Genomic DNA, 16,304 nt, shown 5'->3' with positions numbered 1-16,304 from the left:
GAGACTGAAGTTTATCAGAGCACAGGTCACATGGCTGTGGCACCCTGGGAAATGAAGAATATGGCTAGCCCCATGGGAAAAACAGATTACAATGCAGGATTCTGCTGGAGAAGCTCTATTAACTGATGGGTTTTGTAACAAACATGTTTTCCCATGACAGTGTTACTTTAGATCAACCTGCCAAGATTTCAGAAATATACAGACAGGCCTCTATTGACTGTGGTTAATGATTATCTACTGTATGTTGTAACATGACCTGGAACTATAGCCAATGTTTATCCCACCGTCTGTACAACTGCCCCACTTCTCAATAACACTTAGCCCTGTAACAGCGGCTAATCCAGTGGGCGGGGCTAACTCGTACAACAGGGACAGGTATTTACCTACAGGTACCTGCAGTGGTTTCTTTTTCAGAAGAGAAGAAATTGAAGCAGAAAGCAGCATTGGGTCTTAGCGTCTGTGCCTAAACCTTTTCAGTTCATTTCTGCAGGTTTGTACAGATTTTTTATTTTTTTTTGCTTTATTTTAACAAAGAAATAATGTGAATCGTTTTTGTATTATTAATGAATTCCTTCTAACTCTCCCAGCTGAAACTGTGCCTGGGGTGCTGATATCCCTCCAGCAAAGTCCCAGGGTATCCTTGCTACATCCCGGGGTATCCTTGCTACATCCCGGGGTATCCTTGCTACATCCCGGGGTATCCTTGCTACATCCCGGGGTATCCTTGCTACATCCCGGGGTATCCTTGCTACATCCCGGGGTATCCTTGCTACATCCCGGGGTATCCTTGCTACATCCCGGGGTATCCTTGCTACATCCCGGGGTATCCTTGCTACATCCCGGGGTATCCTTGCTACATCCCGGGGGTATCCTTGCTACATCCCGGGGAATCCTTGCTACATCCCGGGGTATCCTTGCTACATCCCGGGGTATCCTTGCTACATCCCGGGGTATCCTTGCTACATCCCGGGGTATCCTTGCTACATCCCGGGGTATCCTTGCTACATCCCGGGGTATCCTTGCTACATCCCGGGGGTATCCTTGCTACATCCCGGGGTATCCTTGCTACATCCCGGGGTATCCTTGCTACATCCCGGGGGTATCCTTGCTACATCCCGGGGTATCCTTGCTACATCCCGGGGTATCCTTGCTACATCCCGGGGTATCCTTGCTTTTTCCCAGAGTATCCTTGCTACATCCCGGGGTATCCTTGCTACATCCCAGGGTATCCTTGCTACATCCCAGGGTATCCTTGCTACATCCCAGGGTATCCTTGCTACATCCCGGGGTATCCTTGCTACATCCCGGGGTATCCTTGCTACATCCCGGGGTATCCTTGCTACATCCCGGGGTATCCTTGCTACATCCCGGGGTATCCTTGCTACATCCCAGGGTATCCTTGCTACATCCTGGGGTATCCTTGCTACATCCCGGGGTATCCTTGCTTTTTCCCAGAGTATCCTTGCTACATCCCGGGGTATCCTTGCTACATCCCAGGGTATCCTTGCTACATCCTGGGGTATCCTTGCTACATCCCGGGGTATCCTTGCTTTTTCCCAGAGTATCCTTGCTACATCCCGGGGTATCCTTGCTACATCCCAGGGTATCCTTGCTACATCCCGGGGTATCCTTGCTACATCCCGGGGTATCCTTGCTACATCCCGGGGTATCCTTGCTACATCCCGGGGTATCCTTGCTACATCCCGGGGTATCCTTGCTACATCCCGGGGTATCCTTGCTACATCCCGGGGTATCCTTGCTACATCCCGGGGTATCCTTGCTACATCCCGGGGTATCCTTGCTACATCCCGGGGTATCCTTGCTACATTCCGGGGTATCCTTGCTACATCCCGGGGTATCCTTGCTACATTCCGGGGTATCCCTGCTACATTCCGGGGTATCCCTGCTTGAATAAATGTGTGCAAAACATGTCCATCCTACACTTGTCATTACGCTTTATACCTCTATATGTTTCCCCAAATGCTATATAAAATACATTCAGTACTTTTACTATCTGGTCTTTTCTTACTACAGTGGGATTGCCATGGATCCAATTTCAATTCTTCTGTCTATCGCTGTTTGTGTTTTCTTATTGAACCTTTTCTATGGTGGGAAAGGAGATTCCAAAATGTTCCCTCCTGGGCCCAAACCATTACCCCTCATTGGGAATCTGCTCATTATGAATATGAAGAAACCCCATCTAACATTCATGGAGGTAATAACATGCAATAGTCTTCATGAGTTGCCTTTTAGACGTTAACCTCAGTTTTCTATGTTCTTTTCTACTTTACTTGAGTCAACCTTTGAGCACCAAAGACCACAATGGCCTGTCTATTTCAGATGGAGTTTTACCAATACTTTTGGTAATGTGATGAACTATGATGACAATATCCCATTTATGCTTCCATTATAGCTGGCTGAGAAGTACGGCTCAGTATTCAGTGTTCAGCTTGGGACAGAGAAGGTGGTTGTGCTTTGCGGCACTGACGCAGTGAAAGACGCTCTTATCAACCATGCTGATGAGTTTTCAGAGAGACCCAAAATTCCAATTTTTGAGGACGTATCAAAGGGATATGGTAACTTTATTCCAACTATGTTTTATTATAAATGATAGAGGTGATCTACCTGCAGTCAAGTACATGGTTATGGCATTTCAGTGCTTGTAAGGCTGATGGTTTAATGGTAGGCGAGATCTGCATTAACTCAAAGCATAAATTCAAAGGAGGTTGGGGACAATGGAAAGCCAACGTCATATCCTGATGGGTGCTTCCATCTTGGATGGTTCCTATGCAACTTCTTAAAGCTAAATGGGCAGAAATTCTAACTGCAGGCTGGGTAGGAGATTGGGGTAGGCAGGTAAGTTGAGTAATATAGGGAAAAGGAATCTTTAAGTGCATAAGAATGGGGAACGTTATTCATAGAGTTCTAGGATCTCAATCTCTCACTATAGCAGCTAAAAACATAGTTACATAGGGTTGAAAAAAGACCAGAGTCCATCAAGTTCAACCCTTCCAAGTAAACCCAGCACCCACACCCTATACTTACCTATCTATACACTCACATACACAAACTATATATACAACCACTAATACTAACTGTAGGTATTAGTATCACAATAGCCTTGGGTACTCTGCTTGTTCAAGAACTCATCCAGGCCCCTCTTTAGTTGCATCAGAAGGTTATGTAAAACTGAAAGGGATTGGACAAAAAGCATTTCAAAGTCCCTTGTTAGCAACTGCGTGTATCTGAAGAAAGAAGAATTCAATGCTAAATGACATAGGATCTCGGTGTCCCTGTGTTATTTGTGTACAAAGCAGAGGGGACAATGTTTCTTTCAGTCCTGCCAATACTCGGAAAAGGTATCACCAGACCAGTAAAGTTTACTTATTGTAAAAAACTATTTTGCACAATGCCTTTATTTTTCTTATATTATTCGTTTAGTAGGTTATAGCTATTTCAAATTAGGAACAATGTTCAAGTATCCCTAGACTGGACTCCAAAGTGCAACAATTCAAATACATTCCTCAATATAGTAACACACAGATTATAGCAAAGTCATATATAAATATATTAAAAAAGGCACAAATAAATTGAAATAAATATTGAGTTCCCTGTAACTCTTTACAGGGAACTCAAGGCCTTCTGCCTTTATATGAGCACAGAACCCCTCAGTGACTGCTAATATCCTTATCATTTACAGTAGGGGGTACATTATCCCTTATAATACATGAGTGATACTCAGAGTTCCCTGTATAACTCAGCCTGCAGCCTTGTGCCTTTATATGGGCACAGAACCCCTCAGTGACTGCTAATATCCTTATCATTTACAGTAGGGGGTACATTATCCCTTATAATACATGAGTGATACTCAGAGTTCCCTGTATAACTCAGCCTGCAGCCTTGTGCCTTTATATGGGCACAGAACCCCTCAGTGACTGCTAATATCCTTATCATTTACAGTAGGGGGTACATTATCCCTTATAATACATGAGTGATACTCAGAGTTCCCTGTATAACTCAGCCTGCAGCCTTGTGCCTTTATATGGGCACAGAACCCCTCAGTGACTGCTAATATCCTTATCATTTACAGTAGGGGGTACATTATCCCTTATAATACATGAGTGATACTCAGAGTTCCCTGTATAACTCAGCCTGCAGCCTTGTGCCTTTATATGGGCACAGAACCCCTCAGTGACTGCTAATATCCTTATCATTTACAGTAGGGGGTACATTATCCCTTATAATACATGAGGGATACTCAGAGTTCCCTGTATAACTCAGCCTGCAGCCTTGTGCCTTTATATGGGGGGCACAGAACCCCTCAGTGACTGCTAATATCCTTATCATTTACAGTAGGGGGTACAGTATCCCTTATAATACATGAGTGATACTCAGAGTTCCCTGTATAACTCAGCCTGCAGCCTTGTGCCTTTATATGGGCACAGAACCCCTCAGTGACTGCTAATATCCTTATCATTTACAGTAGGGGGTACATTATCCCTTATAATACGTGAGTGATACTCAGAGTTCCCTGTATAACTCAGCCTGCAGCCTTGTGCCTTTATATGGGCACAGAACCCCTCAGTGACTGCTAATATCCTTATCATTTACAGTAGGGGGTACATTATCCCTTATAATACATGAGTGATACTCAGAGTTCCCTGTATAACTCAGCCTGCAGCCTTGTGCCTTTATATGGGCACAGAACCCCTCAGTGACTGCTAATATCCTTATCATTTACAGTAGGGGGTACATTATCCCTTATAATACATGAGTGATACTCAGAGTTCCCTGTATAACTCAGCCTGCAGCCTTGTGCCTTTATATGGGCACAGAACCCCTCAGTGACTGCTAATATCCTTATCATTTACAGTAGGGGGTACATTATCCCTTATAATACATGAGGGATACTCAGAGTTCCCTGTATAACTCAGCCTGCAGCCTTGTGCCTTTATATGGGGGCACAGAACCCCTCAGTGACTGCTAATATCCTTATCATTTACAGTAGGGGGTACAGTATCCCTTATAATACATGAGTGATACTCAGAGTTCCCTGTATAACTCAGCCTGCAGCCTTGTGCCTTTATATGGGCACAGAACCCCTCAGTGACTGCTAATATCCTTATCATTTACAGTAGGGGGTACATTATCCCTTATAATACGTGAGTGATACTCAGAGTTCCCTGTATAACTCAGCCTGCAGCCTTGTGCCTTTATATGGGCACAGAACCCCTCAGTGACTGCTAATATCCTTATCATTTACAGTAGGGGGTACATTATCCCTTATAATACATGAGTGATACTCAGAGTTCCCTGTATAACTCAGCCTGCAGCCTTGTGCCTTTATATGGGCACAGAACCCCTCAGTGACTGCTAATATCCTTATCATTTACAGTAGGGGGTACATTATCCCTTATAATACATGAGTGATACTCAGAGTTCCCTGTATAACTCAGCCTGCAGCCTTGTGCCTTTATATGGGCACAGAACCCCTCAGTGACTGCTAATATCCTTATCATTTACAGTAGGGGGTACATTATCCCTTATAATACATGAGGGATACTCAGAGTTCCCTGTATAACTCAGCCTGCAGCCTTGTGCCTTTATATGGGGGGCACAGAACCCCTCAGTGACTGCTAATATCCTTATCATTTACAGTAGGGGGTACAGTATCCCTTATAATACATGAGTGATACTCAGAGTTCCCTGTATAACTCAGCCTGCAGCCTTGTGCCTTTATATGGGCACAGAACCCCTCAGTGACTGCTAATATCCTTATCATTTACAGTAGGGGGTACATTATCCCTTATAATACATGAGTGATACTCAGAGTTCCCTGTATAACTCAGCCTGCAGCCCTGTGCCTTTATATGGGCACAGAACCCCTCAGTGACTGCTAATATCCTTATCATTTACAGTAGGGGGTACATTATCCCTTATAATACATGAGTGATACTCAGAGTTCCCTGTATAACTCAGCCTGCAGCCTTGTGCCTTTATATGGGCACAGAACCCCTCAGTGACTGCTAATATCCTTATCATTTACAGTAGGGGGTACATTATCCCTTATAATACATGAGTGATACTCAGAGTTCCCTGTATAACTCAGCCTGCAGCCCTGTGCCTTTATATGGGCACAGAACCCCTCAGTGACTGCTAATATCCTTATCATTTACAGTAGGGGGTACATTATCCCTTATAATACATGAGTGATACTCAGAGTTCCCTGTATAACTCAGCCTGCAGCCTTGTGCCTTTATATGGGCACAGAACCCCTCAGTGACTGCTAATATCCTTATCATTTACAGTAGGGGGTACATTATCCCTTATAATACATGAGTGATACTCAGAGTTCCCTGTATAACTCAGCCTGCAGCCTTGTGCCTTTATATGGGCACAGAACCCCTCAGTGGCTGCTAATATCCTTATCATTTACAGTAGGGGATATGAGATATGAAATATGCATTTAATCTTTATTACTTAGGTCTAATTTTTTCTCATGGGGAGAACTGGAAAGTAATGAGAAGATTCACACTCACCACACTCAGAGATTTTGGGATGGGGAAGAAAACCATAGAGGAGAGGATCTGTGAGGAGTCAGATTGCTTAGTGGAAGCGTTCAAGTCCTATAAAGGTGAGTGGTTACTCCACTGAGTGAGAGTTTATTCCTATGTCTGTCTGTTGGGAGGGTTTAGATGTTTTTAGAAGAAATTTAGAAGAAAATCTTACTATACTGAACCTAATAGAGAATCCAGAATTCATACTGAATCAATAGCCCAGGAACACAGAAAGGAGACAGAGCAAATCACTGCAGGGATCATCATCTTTAATTCATATACAGTAGTTATTCAGGGGGCTTGCTATATTTAATCAAACCAGAGGTAGAGACTAATAAATGAGTTTGGATGGCCCTACTCACAAGAGCTTACACTCTAAAGGGTGCCAGAGTGATGAGCTACCCAACAGACTAGCAAGCAGAAGATCCTTACTGATGATCTACTTCTGGGGCCTTTCTTCTATTCACAAGGTTAATCTCTGTAATTACAATTAGTAAAAAAGAGTGACATTTTTAACCAGGTATGGATTTGTGGCAAAATTCCACATTTTGCCGTTGGCGATTTTTTTTCTTTTGTAAAACTGCAGCAAAAATTTGTCTGGAAAAAGTCACTGTCATGTAAAAAAAAAAAGTAACAGCTGGGGCAAAAAAGTTACAGTCGCATCAAAAAAAGCATGCATGGTAGCTGAATTGCGCTAAATTTTCACCAAAACGGGACAGATTCGCTCTGTCGTGTCCTCATTTTACCTTAATTTCTCGATTCTTTTAAAAGAATCGAGAAATGAATTTTAGCGATGAGCGAATCTGTCCCGAAAAACTCGCAAAACAACAGGGAAATCGGGAAACAGCGAAAAATCCGCAAAACGCGCTTGCCATGCAACTTTTTTAGACGTGACTGCACCTATTCTTACGCAACTTTTTTGATGCTCGATGACTTTTCCCGCGGCGAATTTCCGCTGAAGGTTCGCAAAACAATTTGCCAATGGCGAAATGCAAAAATTTCCTCGAGACAAAAGAATAGCCGTGGGCGACAATTTTTTTTTTACTTTTTTACCGTTTCTCGAATTTTTCGCTGTTTCGTGAATCTTTTGAAAGATTCGAGAATTTTTCGGCGAAGCGAAATGGGACAGATTCGCTCATCACTAGTGATGAGAAAAATATTTTGCCAGGTATGGATCCAAGGCGAATATCCACGTTTCCCCATTGGTGGATTGTTTCGTGTAATGGGCGCAAAAAAATTTGTAGCTGAAAATTTTTCGGCAAAGCGCAACAGGACAGATTCGCTCATCACTAGAGACCTACAGAGGAGAAACCTTGATATTTGGTTTAGGTCTTGGGAGGCAATGCTATGAGCGTATGTGTGTGTATGTGAGTTTACAGGTGTGTGTACAGGTGTGAACTTCTCTCTCGTCTGTCTTATCATTTCAGGAAAACCATTTGAGAACACCCTGATCATGAATGCGGCTGTAGCCAATATCATTGTGTCCATACTGCTCGGCCATCGCTTTGACTATCAGGATACAGCACTTTTGAAGCTTATAAAGATAATAAATGAAAATGTCAGGCTGATGGGGAGCCCTATGGTTATGGTGAGCTGTTAGTCAGTGTATATCCATATAACAAAGTGTAAGAGTGCACACCTTATAATAAACAATGGAGGTGCAAAGATGCTGGAGAAAACCCATTTAGTAACTCCAAAAAAAATCCAAGAAAGCAAAAAGTATCTGCACACTAAAGAAAATGAATAAAATTCAATGCAAAAATGCAAAGTATAGCCCAACGCGTTCGACCCATAAAGGGTCTTCATCAGGGGAAAAAAATTAAACCTGCCCTTTTTTTATTTTTTGCCCCTGATGAAGACTCTTTATGGGTTGAAACGCGCTGGGCTATACTTGTTATGATGTGTTTTTGTATTGAATACATTTTCTCTTTTTAGTCAGTGTATATCCAATGGACATGCTAATTGATGGGAACTAGTGATGAGCGAAGTCTTTCTTTTCCGCGCTCCGTTTCACTAATCTTTTCAGAGCTCTTTCGGCGAAGCAAAACGGGACATATTCGCTCATCGCTAATGGGAACAAAGAACCTAAGCCTTAGATATCAAACAACTAAACACATAAATCAAAATAAGTCCCATTCAGAGTAGAACTCACAACTTAAGGTGGCCATACACGGGCCGATTGTAGCTGGCGATATGGGTCCCTTGGACAGATTCGGCAGCTTATCGGCCCGTGTAGGGGCAGAAACGAGGGGCCTGCAGACCGATATCTGGCCTGAAATCGGGCAGATATTGATCGGGAAGGTTTAAAGATTTAGTTGGATCGTGGACCGCATCGGCTCGTTGATGCAGTCCCCGAACCGACTGCGCCCATTGCTCCCGATAATTTGATCGTTTGGCCCTGGAATTAGCCACCCCTAGGTGGGGATATCGGGAGAAGATCCGCTCGCTTGGTGACCTCGTGTATGGCCAGACACATGCCCCAGCTAATGGGAGGAGCCATAAATTATTCTTGAAAAAACGGGGCTGGCAACAAACCGGACTGACATAAATATGCTGCTTATATATACTGTATATTATTAATTAAGAACTGAATACATCTTATTCAAAGTACATTTAAATCTGTCCCATTTCACTTTGCCAAAAAATTTGCGGAAATGCCGAAAAATTGGCGAAGTGGCGAAAAACGCGACTGCTGCGTGACTTTTTTGGTGCATAAAATTTCCTCATTACTAGTATTAAGTTCTTGTTGCAAGCCTTTTTTTCCATGAAGAATTTATGAATAAAGAGAAACATTCTCTATTCCTACTATCCCCTCCTATACATAATCCTAATTCTGTAGGTTCCTCCTCCCATACACTCCTATAGAGACCAACCATGGGAAGTAATCTCTATCTATACCTAATCCTAATTCTGTAGGTTCCTCCTCCCATACGCTCCAATAGAGACCAACCATGGGAAGTAATCTCTATCTATACCTAATCCTGATTCTGTAGGTTCCTCCTCCCATACGCTCCAATAGAGACCAACCATGGGAAGTAATCTCTATCTATACCTAATCCTAATTCTGTAGGTTCCTCCTCCCATACGCTCCCATAGAGACCAACCATGGGAAGTAATCTCTATCTATACCTAATCCTAATTCTGTAGGTTCTTCCTCCCATACGCTCCCATAGAGACCAACCATGGGAAGTAATCTCTATCTTTACCTAATCCTAATTCTGTAGGTTCCTCCTCCCATACGCTCCAATAGAGACCAACCATGGGAAGTAATCTCTATCTATACCTAATCCTAATTCTGTAGGTTCCTCCTCCCATACGCTCCCATAGAGACCAACCATGGGAAGTAATCTCTATCTATACCTAATCCTAATTCTGTAGGTTCCTCCTCCCATACGCTCCCATAGAGACCAACCATGGGAAGTAATCTCTATCTATACCTAATCCTAATTCTGTAGGTTCCTCCTCCCATACGCTCCCATAGAGACCAACCATGGGAAGTAATCTCTATCTATACCTAATCCTAATTCTGTAGGTTCTTCCTCCCATACGCTCCCATAGAGACCAACCATGGGAAGTAATCTCTATCTAAACCTAATCCTAATACTGTAGGTTCCTCCTCCCATACGCTCCCATAGAGACCAACCATGGGAAGTAATCTCTATCTATACCTAATCCTAGTTCTGTAGGTTCCTCCTCCCATACGCTCCAATAGAGACAAAACATGGGAAGTAATCTCTATCTATACCTAATCCTAATTCTCTAGGTTCCTTCTCCCATACGCTCCCATAGAGACCAACCATGGGAAGTAATCTCTATCTATACCTAATTCTAATTCTGTAGGTTCTTCCTCCCATAAGCTCCCATAGAGACCAACCATGGGAAGTAATCTCTATCTAAACCTAATCCTAATACTGTAGGTTCCTCCTCCCATAAGCTCCCATAGAGACCAACCATGGGAAGTAACTCTATAGTATCGTCTGTAGCAGTAGAACGTTCCAACTATATCATCTCATGGTGCCATTACAGTTTTTGTTTCTTTTTTCTCTTTTACTTTCTCTTCTACTTCATTCATTTCTATGATATTTTATATATATATATATCTGCCCTACGGTTCCCACTAGCTGTATAACACCTACCCATCTGTTATGCAATGGCTTCCTGGAAAGCACAAAACTGTCGCTGAGAACACATTAAAGTTATTCAAGTTTCTTGAAGAGACATTTACCAAACACAGGGATCAGCTGGACGTCAATGACCAGAGGGATCTCGTTGATACTTTCCTCGTCAAGCAACAAGAGGTATATTTAGTTTTTATTCTTACTGGGTACCCACTATTACACTGGCATTCTGGGTAACTGTGGCAATTTGCATCCAATGAGTGCTTTGTATTTTATTCATAAATCAGCCTTTTGCGGCATCACATAACAGTGAGTGGAAAGTGGCTCTTGGCCTCCTATTCTGACTCCCAGTGTTGGAGTGGCCGACCAGGATACCAGGAAAACTCCCGGTGGGCCCAGGTGTCAGTGGGCCCTCCTGCCCCTGACCATTTGGCCTGTTTCATGGTCATTCCCTATTTCTGAATGGGAATAAATAGAGGGAAGAATAGATGCTAGCATGTAAATAAAAGAGATTGGGCGAGGAAAAATAGTTTGGAGAGTGGGCCTATGGTCTATGGTTTTATGGTGGCCCCCTGGTCTCAGTACGACCCTGCTGACTCCTGTTGGTCAGTGATGGAACCTCCTGCTTTGGCTTCTTAAATTGTGATGCAGACAATGTATATTTTTTCAGGAGAAACCTTCATCTTCAAAGTTTTTCCACGACCAAAATCTAACGTTACTTGTATCCAATTTATTTGGCGCTGGAATGGAGACAACCTCTACCACTCTTCGCTGGGGCCTCCTGTTAATGATGAAATATCCAGACATTCAAAGTAAGGACTCCATGCCATAGGAAATGATGCTTAGGATTATTTTGTATGCAGGTTAATGACCCCCCCCCCCCAATCCTAAATGATCAGCAAGAAGTTCATTTATAAAGGAGCATCATAGGCTTTGAGGATAAGTTACAGAAGGGGCTGATGTATCAACGGTCAAATTCAAATTTTTACTGCATTTCGAATCTATTTGCGGCACAACTCATTCGAATTACGGTTTTAAAGAGTTATGATTTTTTAATTTATTTTTTTTACTAAAGAACCATCTCATTTTTTGTAATTCCCCTTTTCTAAATCTATTTTGGGAATATTACCAGACAAGCAAGATATTGTTTTCCCTTTTCTTTATTACACCATTTTGTTTTATGAACCTGGATCTGGCAACACCTGTGGGTTTTACTTATTACTGAATCACCATAGGGTTTTTACCAGAGGTTTTTCTTCAAAGGCTTTTTCCATTTCAGTAATGTAACCGGATGACCCGTAATGAAGTGTAGGGAAGCAAGAGCATGATGGTGGTGGTGATTGGTGGTTTTGGAAGGTGCAGGGCCAGGAACGTCATTGGGTCATTGGGACAGCACAGGAGAACCTCCTCCCTATATGAGTGTGTTGGTGCAGTGGTATTTGTGGTGGGGTGGTTAAGTCTAGGAAGCAATGGTTATGTTAAGAAGAGAGTTGTATGGTGAACTGTTGCTTGGCATGCCTGGCACTTCAGGGGTAAGAATGCATACCAGGAAGTGAATTTGATTGGGGAGTAAGTGGTTCCGGGCTAGAGTGGCAGCTGTTGTTACAGTATATGGTTGTTCAAGAGTTAATTGTTTGTTATACAAACATTCAGGCCCATATTTGTGGCAAGGCAGGTCTTTAGGGGCGGCATGGCGCCCAATTGCAACTGCATTGGGTACGAAGCAATAGGGAAGGTCTGTCCTACCCAATGCTCCGTACCCAAAAATCCAAAAACAAGTTTGCATATGCACAGAAGGAAGAGGCTCGGGGTGGGGGGCTAGGGGCACCCTATATGTAATTCCGGGCCTGACAACATTCATATTATATTGGGCTATGTTTAGAATATGTTCATGATATGCTATTTTGTTCTTGATGTTACGTGTTAAATTAAAGCTTCACTGGAGATGCTGAATGTTCTGCAAACTTTTCATCCCACAAACTGGTGTCTGTATGTTTTTGGGACTGGGAGAATAGGAGGGGAGGAGGCTGTTTGGCAGGGGTGTTCTTATGTAACATGTTGTGCTATGATAGGTTGTGTGTGCTGGGTTTACTTGGAAGGGTTGAACTTGATGGACTCTGGGCTTTATTCAACCCTATGTAACTATGTCACTATGATGAGCCATAATGCATAAAGCCTCATCCAAAATTTTGTGTTTTCTAAAGAAAAAGTCCAAGATGAAATCGACAAAGTGATTGGATCAGCAGAACCCCAAACGGAACACCGGAAACTAATGCCCTATACTGATGCCGTCATTCATGAGATTCAGAGATTTGCCAACATCGCACCCAGTAACCTTCCCCATGCAACTACTACAGATGTCACCTTCAGGGGCTATTTTATTCCAAAGGTGAGAATTTTATTTTTATTTTAATTTCTATACAGTCCTTTCTTATCCCTTGTGTCATGCCTGTGTGAAGAGAATGGAATTGTGAGTTAGATGCTTGGCCAAGTGGTTGTGAGCAAAGCTTTCCAACTATTTGGACAAGAATAGTGATGAGCGAATCTGTCCCGTTTCGCTTTGCCGAAAAATTCACAAATCTTTCAAAAGATTTCGCAAAACGGCAAAAAATTCGCTAAACGGTGATAATGGCGTGCGTGAAAAAATTTTATCGCCCGCGACTATTCTTTTGACACTCGTGACTAATTTTTTGCAGCGCGACTATTATTTTGACGCCGCAACTATTTATTTTGACGCTGCAACTATTTATTTTGACACTGCAACTATTTTGACACTGCAACTATTTATTTTGACGCCGCAACTATTTATTTTGACGCTGCAACTATTTATTTTGACGCTGCAACTATTTATTTTGACGCTGCAACTATTTATTTTGACGCTGCAACTATTTATTTTGACGCCGCAACTATTTATTTTGACGCTGCGATTATTTATTTTGACGCCGCTACTATTTATTTTGACGCCGCAACTATTTATTTTGACGCTGCAACTATTTATTTTGACGCCGCAACTATTTATTTTGACGCTGCGATTATTTATTTTGACGCCGCAACTATTTATTTTGACGCTGCGACTATTTATTTTCATGTCGCAACTATTTATTTAGACGCTGCAACTATTTTGACACTGCTACTATTTATTTTGACGCTGCGATTATTTATTTTGACGCTGCAACTATTTTGACGCTGCGACTATTTATTTTGATTCTGCAACTATTTATTTTGACGCTGCAACTATTTTGACGCCACAACTATATATTTTGACACCACAACTATTTATTTTGATGCTGCAACTATTTTGACACCACAACTATTTATTTTGACGCTGCGACTATTTTTTGACACCGCGACTATTCTTTTGACAGGCGACTATTTATTTTGACGCCACAACAATTCTTTTGACGCCCGCGACAATTTTTGGACGCAAAGCAAAGTTTTCCGGGGCAAATGTTTTCATCCGAAACAATCTGCCAATGGCGAAACGCGGAAATTCGCTGCGAATCCATGCCTGGCGAAACATTTCGCCCATCACTAGACAAGAATTGATGTAGGGAAAGTGGACTATAGTTTCTGGGAGAGCTGGGATTAAGGGAAGGTTATTTGGAGGATGGGAGTGATTAGTGCTTTTTTTGTATGAAAATGGAAAAGTACCAACATTAAGTGAAAGGTTCAATAGGTGGGTAAGTGCAGGGCTGAAGGAGATGAGAAGGTTTGGGCCCAAGGGAGCAGGTTGTGGCGTTGGAGCTCTTTTGTTGCAGGGGTGATAGATTATTACGTAGAAGAGACTATACTGCAAGTTGAGATTGTTATCACATGGTACGCCCTAATGACTTACTTTTTTCCATGTATTTGTTTTCCTTAATTATTTTCATATCATTTTTCATTTCCTTCACATTTCAAACATTTTTAGGGAACCCAAGTGATCCCACTGCTGACATCTGTTCTGCAAGATAAAAACTACTTCAAAAAGCCAGAAGAATTTTACCCGGAACATTTCCTTGACTCTGAAGGACATTTTATGAAAAATGAGGCCTTCCTTCCCTTCTCAGCAGGTACTGTGATTCTGAAGTCGTAAATAATGGAGTAAGAGTTGTAAATCCTGCCTATCCAAGAGCTTCAACTTGCTAAAAGGAATTAGGAAGAAAGGATGGAAAATGATCAGAATGAGTAGGATAGAATGGGGAGACTGTATATAGGGAAGCCTAGAACCTCTTCCTCCCTTTGAAGATCTTTAAAGTTTATACTGTACATCACCACAAGTTTAGATTTGTATATTTGTTTCTTTCATTTCATTACTAAATTGTGATACAAGAGTAAATAATGAAATAAATGTGAAGGTAAGCCATTATTATTACTGTAATGCTACTACCACATCAGGGATATTTAGGAGGATTGTCACTTTGGAGCAGCTAATTATTCCAGATAGATTTGATAGTAGCTTCTACCATCCCCCAATTTTCAGTGGTTAGGGCAGTGATCCCCAACCATTGACTCAGGGGCAACATGTTGCTCCCCAACCCCATGGATGTTGCTCTCAGTGCCCCAAAACCAGGGAGTTATTTTTGAATTCCTGACTTGGGGGCAAGTTTTGGTTGAATAAAAACAAGATTTCCTACCAAATAAAGCCCCCTGTAAGCTGATAGGGTGCATAGAGGCCCCTAATAGCCAATCACAGCCCTTATTTGGCTCCTCCATGAACTTTTTCATGGGGACCCCTGGGTTAGGGTGAGGGTTTGGATGCTATTCTGTGGCATTATTAAACCCCTATGATATCTACAAAACATTGTCCTTTACAGATAGATATTGATATATTTTTCAGTCATTGGCTTAAGTAACAAAAAGAGGTAGAGAACGTTATTCAACATGGTCACATTCAATAACTGGAACCCCGTAAAACACTCATGAGCACTAGCAAAAGTGTGATTCGGATTAGAAGATACTCAAGTTGAGTTTCCACCATGATCCCAAAGTAGTTCCATAAAAATGCACTGATTGCATGGAATTTGTACAGTGCAAATATAATATAAAATATGGACACTTTGCCTTTCCCACTTAGGTCGAAGAAGTTGTGCCGGAGAAACGTTGGCCAAGATGGAACTCTTCTTGTTCTTCACAAAGTTACTGCAGAACTTCACATTCCAACCCCCTCCTGGAGTTGAGGTCCAACTAACCTCTGGAGAAGGCTTCACATCTTCTCCTTTACAGCATAACATTTGTGCTTTGCCTCGTACATAAAAAATATCAGCATATGTCAATAAAATGAAGTTTATAATTTCAATAGTGAACAAGAAAATTGAATTTTAGCAAAGACATTACGAAAGAACCAAAGCCACAGTCAGTTGCCAGATATTGTTTAATGTTGTTATAATTATAGCTTTTTCCTTTTTTAAAAACTGTGAAGCATTACTGATTTTTTAATGTTGTACATATATTTTTCTTTTGCTCTTGTATTCATGAGTTCATATGTTTCCAATATTTACAAATATCATATAAAATAAAATGAATTCCATGGGGAAGTCACAGAATATTTTCCAGTGAAAACAATCTACTCATATTATGGGCCAGAACTGGGAATTGTCAATACAGGTATGGGACCTGTTATCTAGAATGCTCCGGGCCTGTTTTTTTC

At 41.9% G+C, this 16,304-nt stretch overlaps 1 protein-coding gene across 1 annotated transcript; it reads left to right on the top strand.

Moving 5' to 3' along the window:
- Positions 1–423: 423 nt before the first annotated feature.
- On the top strand, positions 424–16,188 carry cyp2b6 (cytochrome P450 family 2 subfamily B member 6). The gene is given in 10 exon segments (NM_001102903.1): positions 424–490; positions 2,035–2,215; positions 2,414–2,576; positions 6,485–6,634; positions 7,985–8,145; positions 10,679–10,855; positions 11,346–11,487; positions 12,880–13,064; positions 14,586–14,727; positions 15,732–16,188. Coding segments are annotated over 9 exon segments (1,470 nt in total). The 5' UTR covers positions 424–490; positions 2,035–2,044; the 3' UTR covers positions 15,911–16,188.
- The last annotated feature ends 116 nt before the right edge of the window (positions 16,189–16,304 follow it).

Source organism: Xenopus tropicalis, chromosome 5 (genome assembly GCF_000004195.4).
Source record: "Xenopus tropicalis strain Nigerian chromosome 5, UCB_Xtro_10.0, whole genome shotgun sequence".
NCBI classification, from domain to species: Eukaryota; Metazoa; Chordata; class Amphibia; order Anura; family Pipidae; genus Xenopus; species Xenopus tropicalis.
The sequence above is the reverse complement of the archived record's forward strand: the minus strand, read 5'-3'. Positions and strand labels throughout refer to the sequence as shown.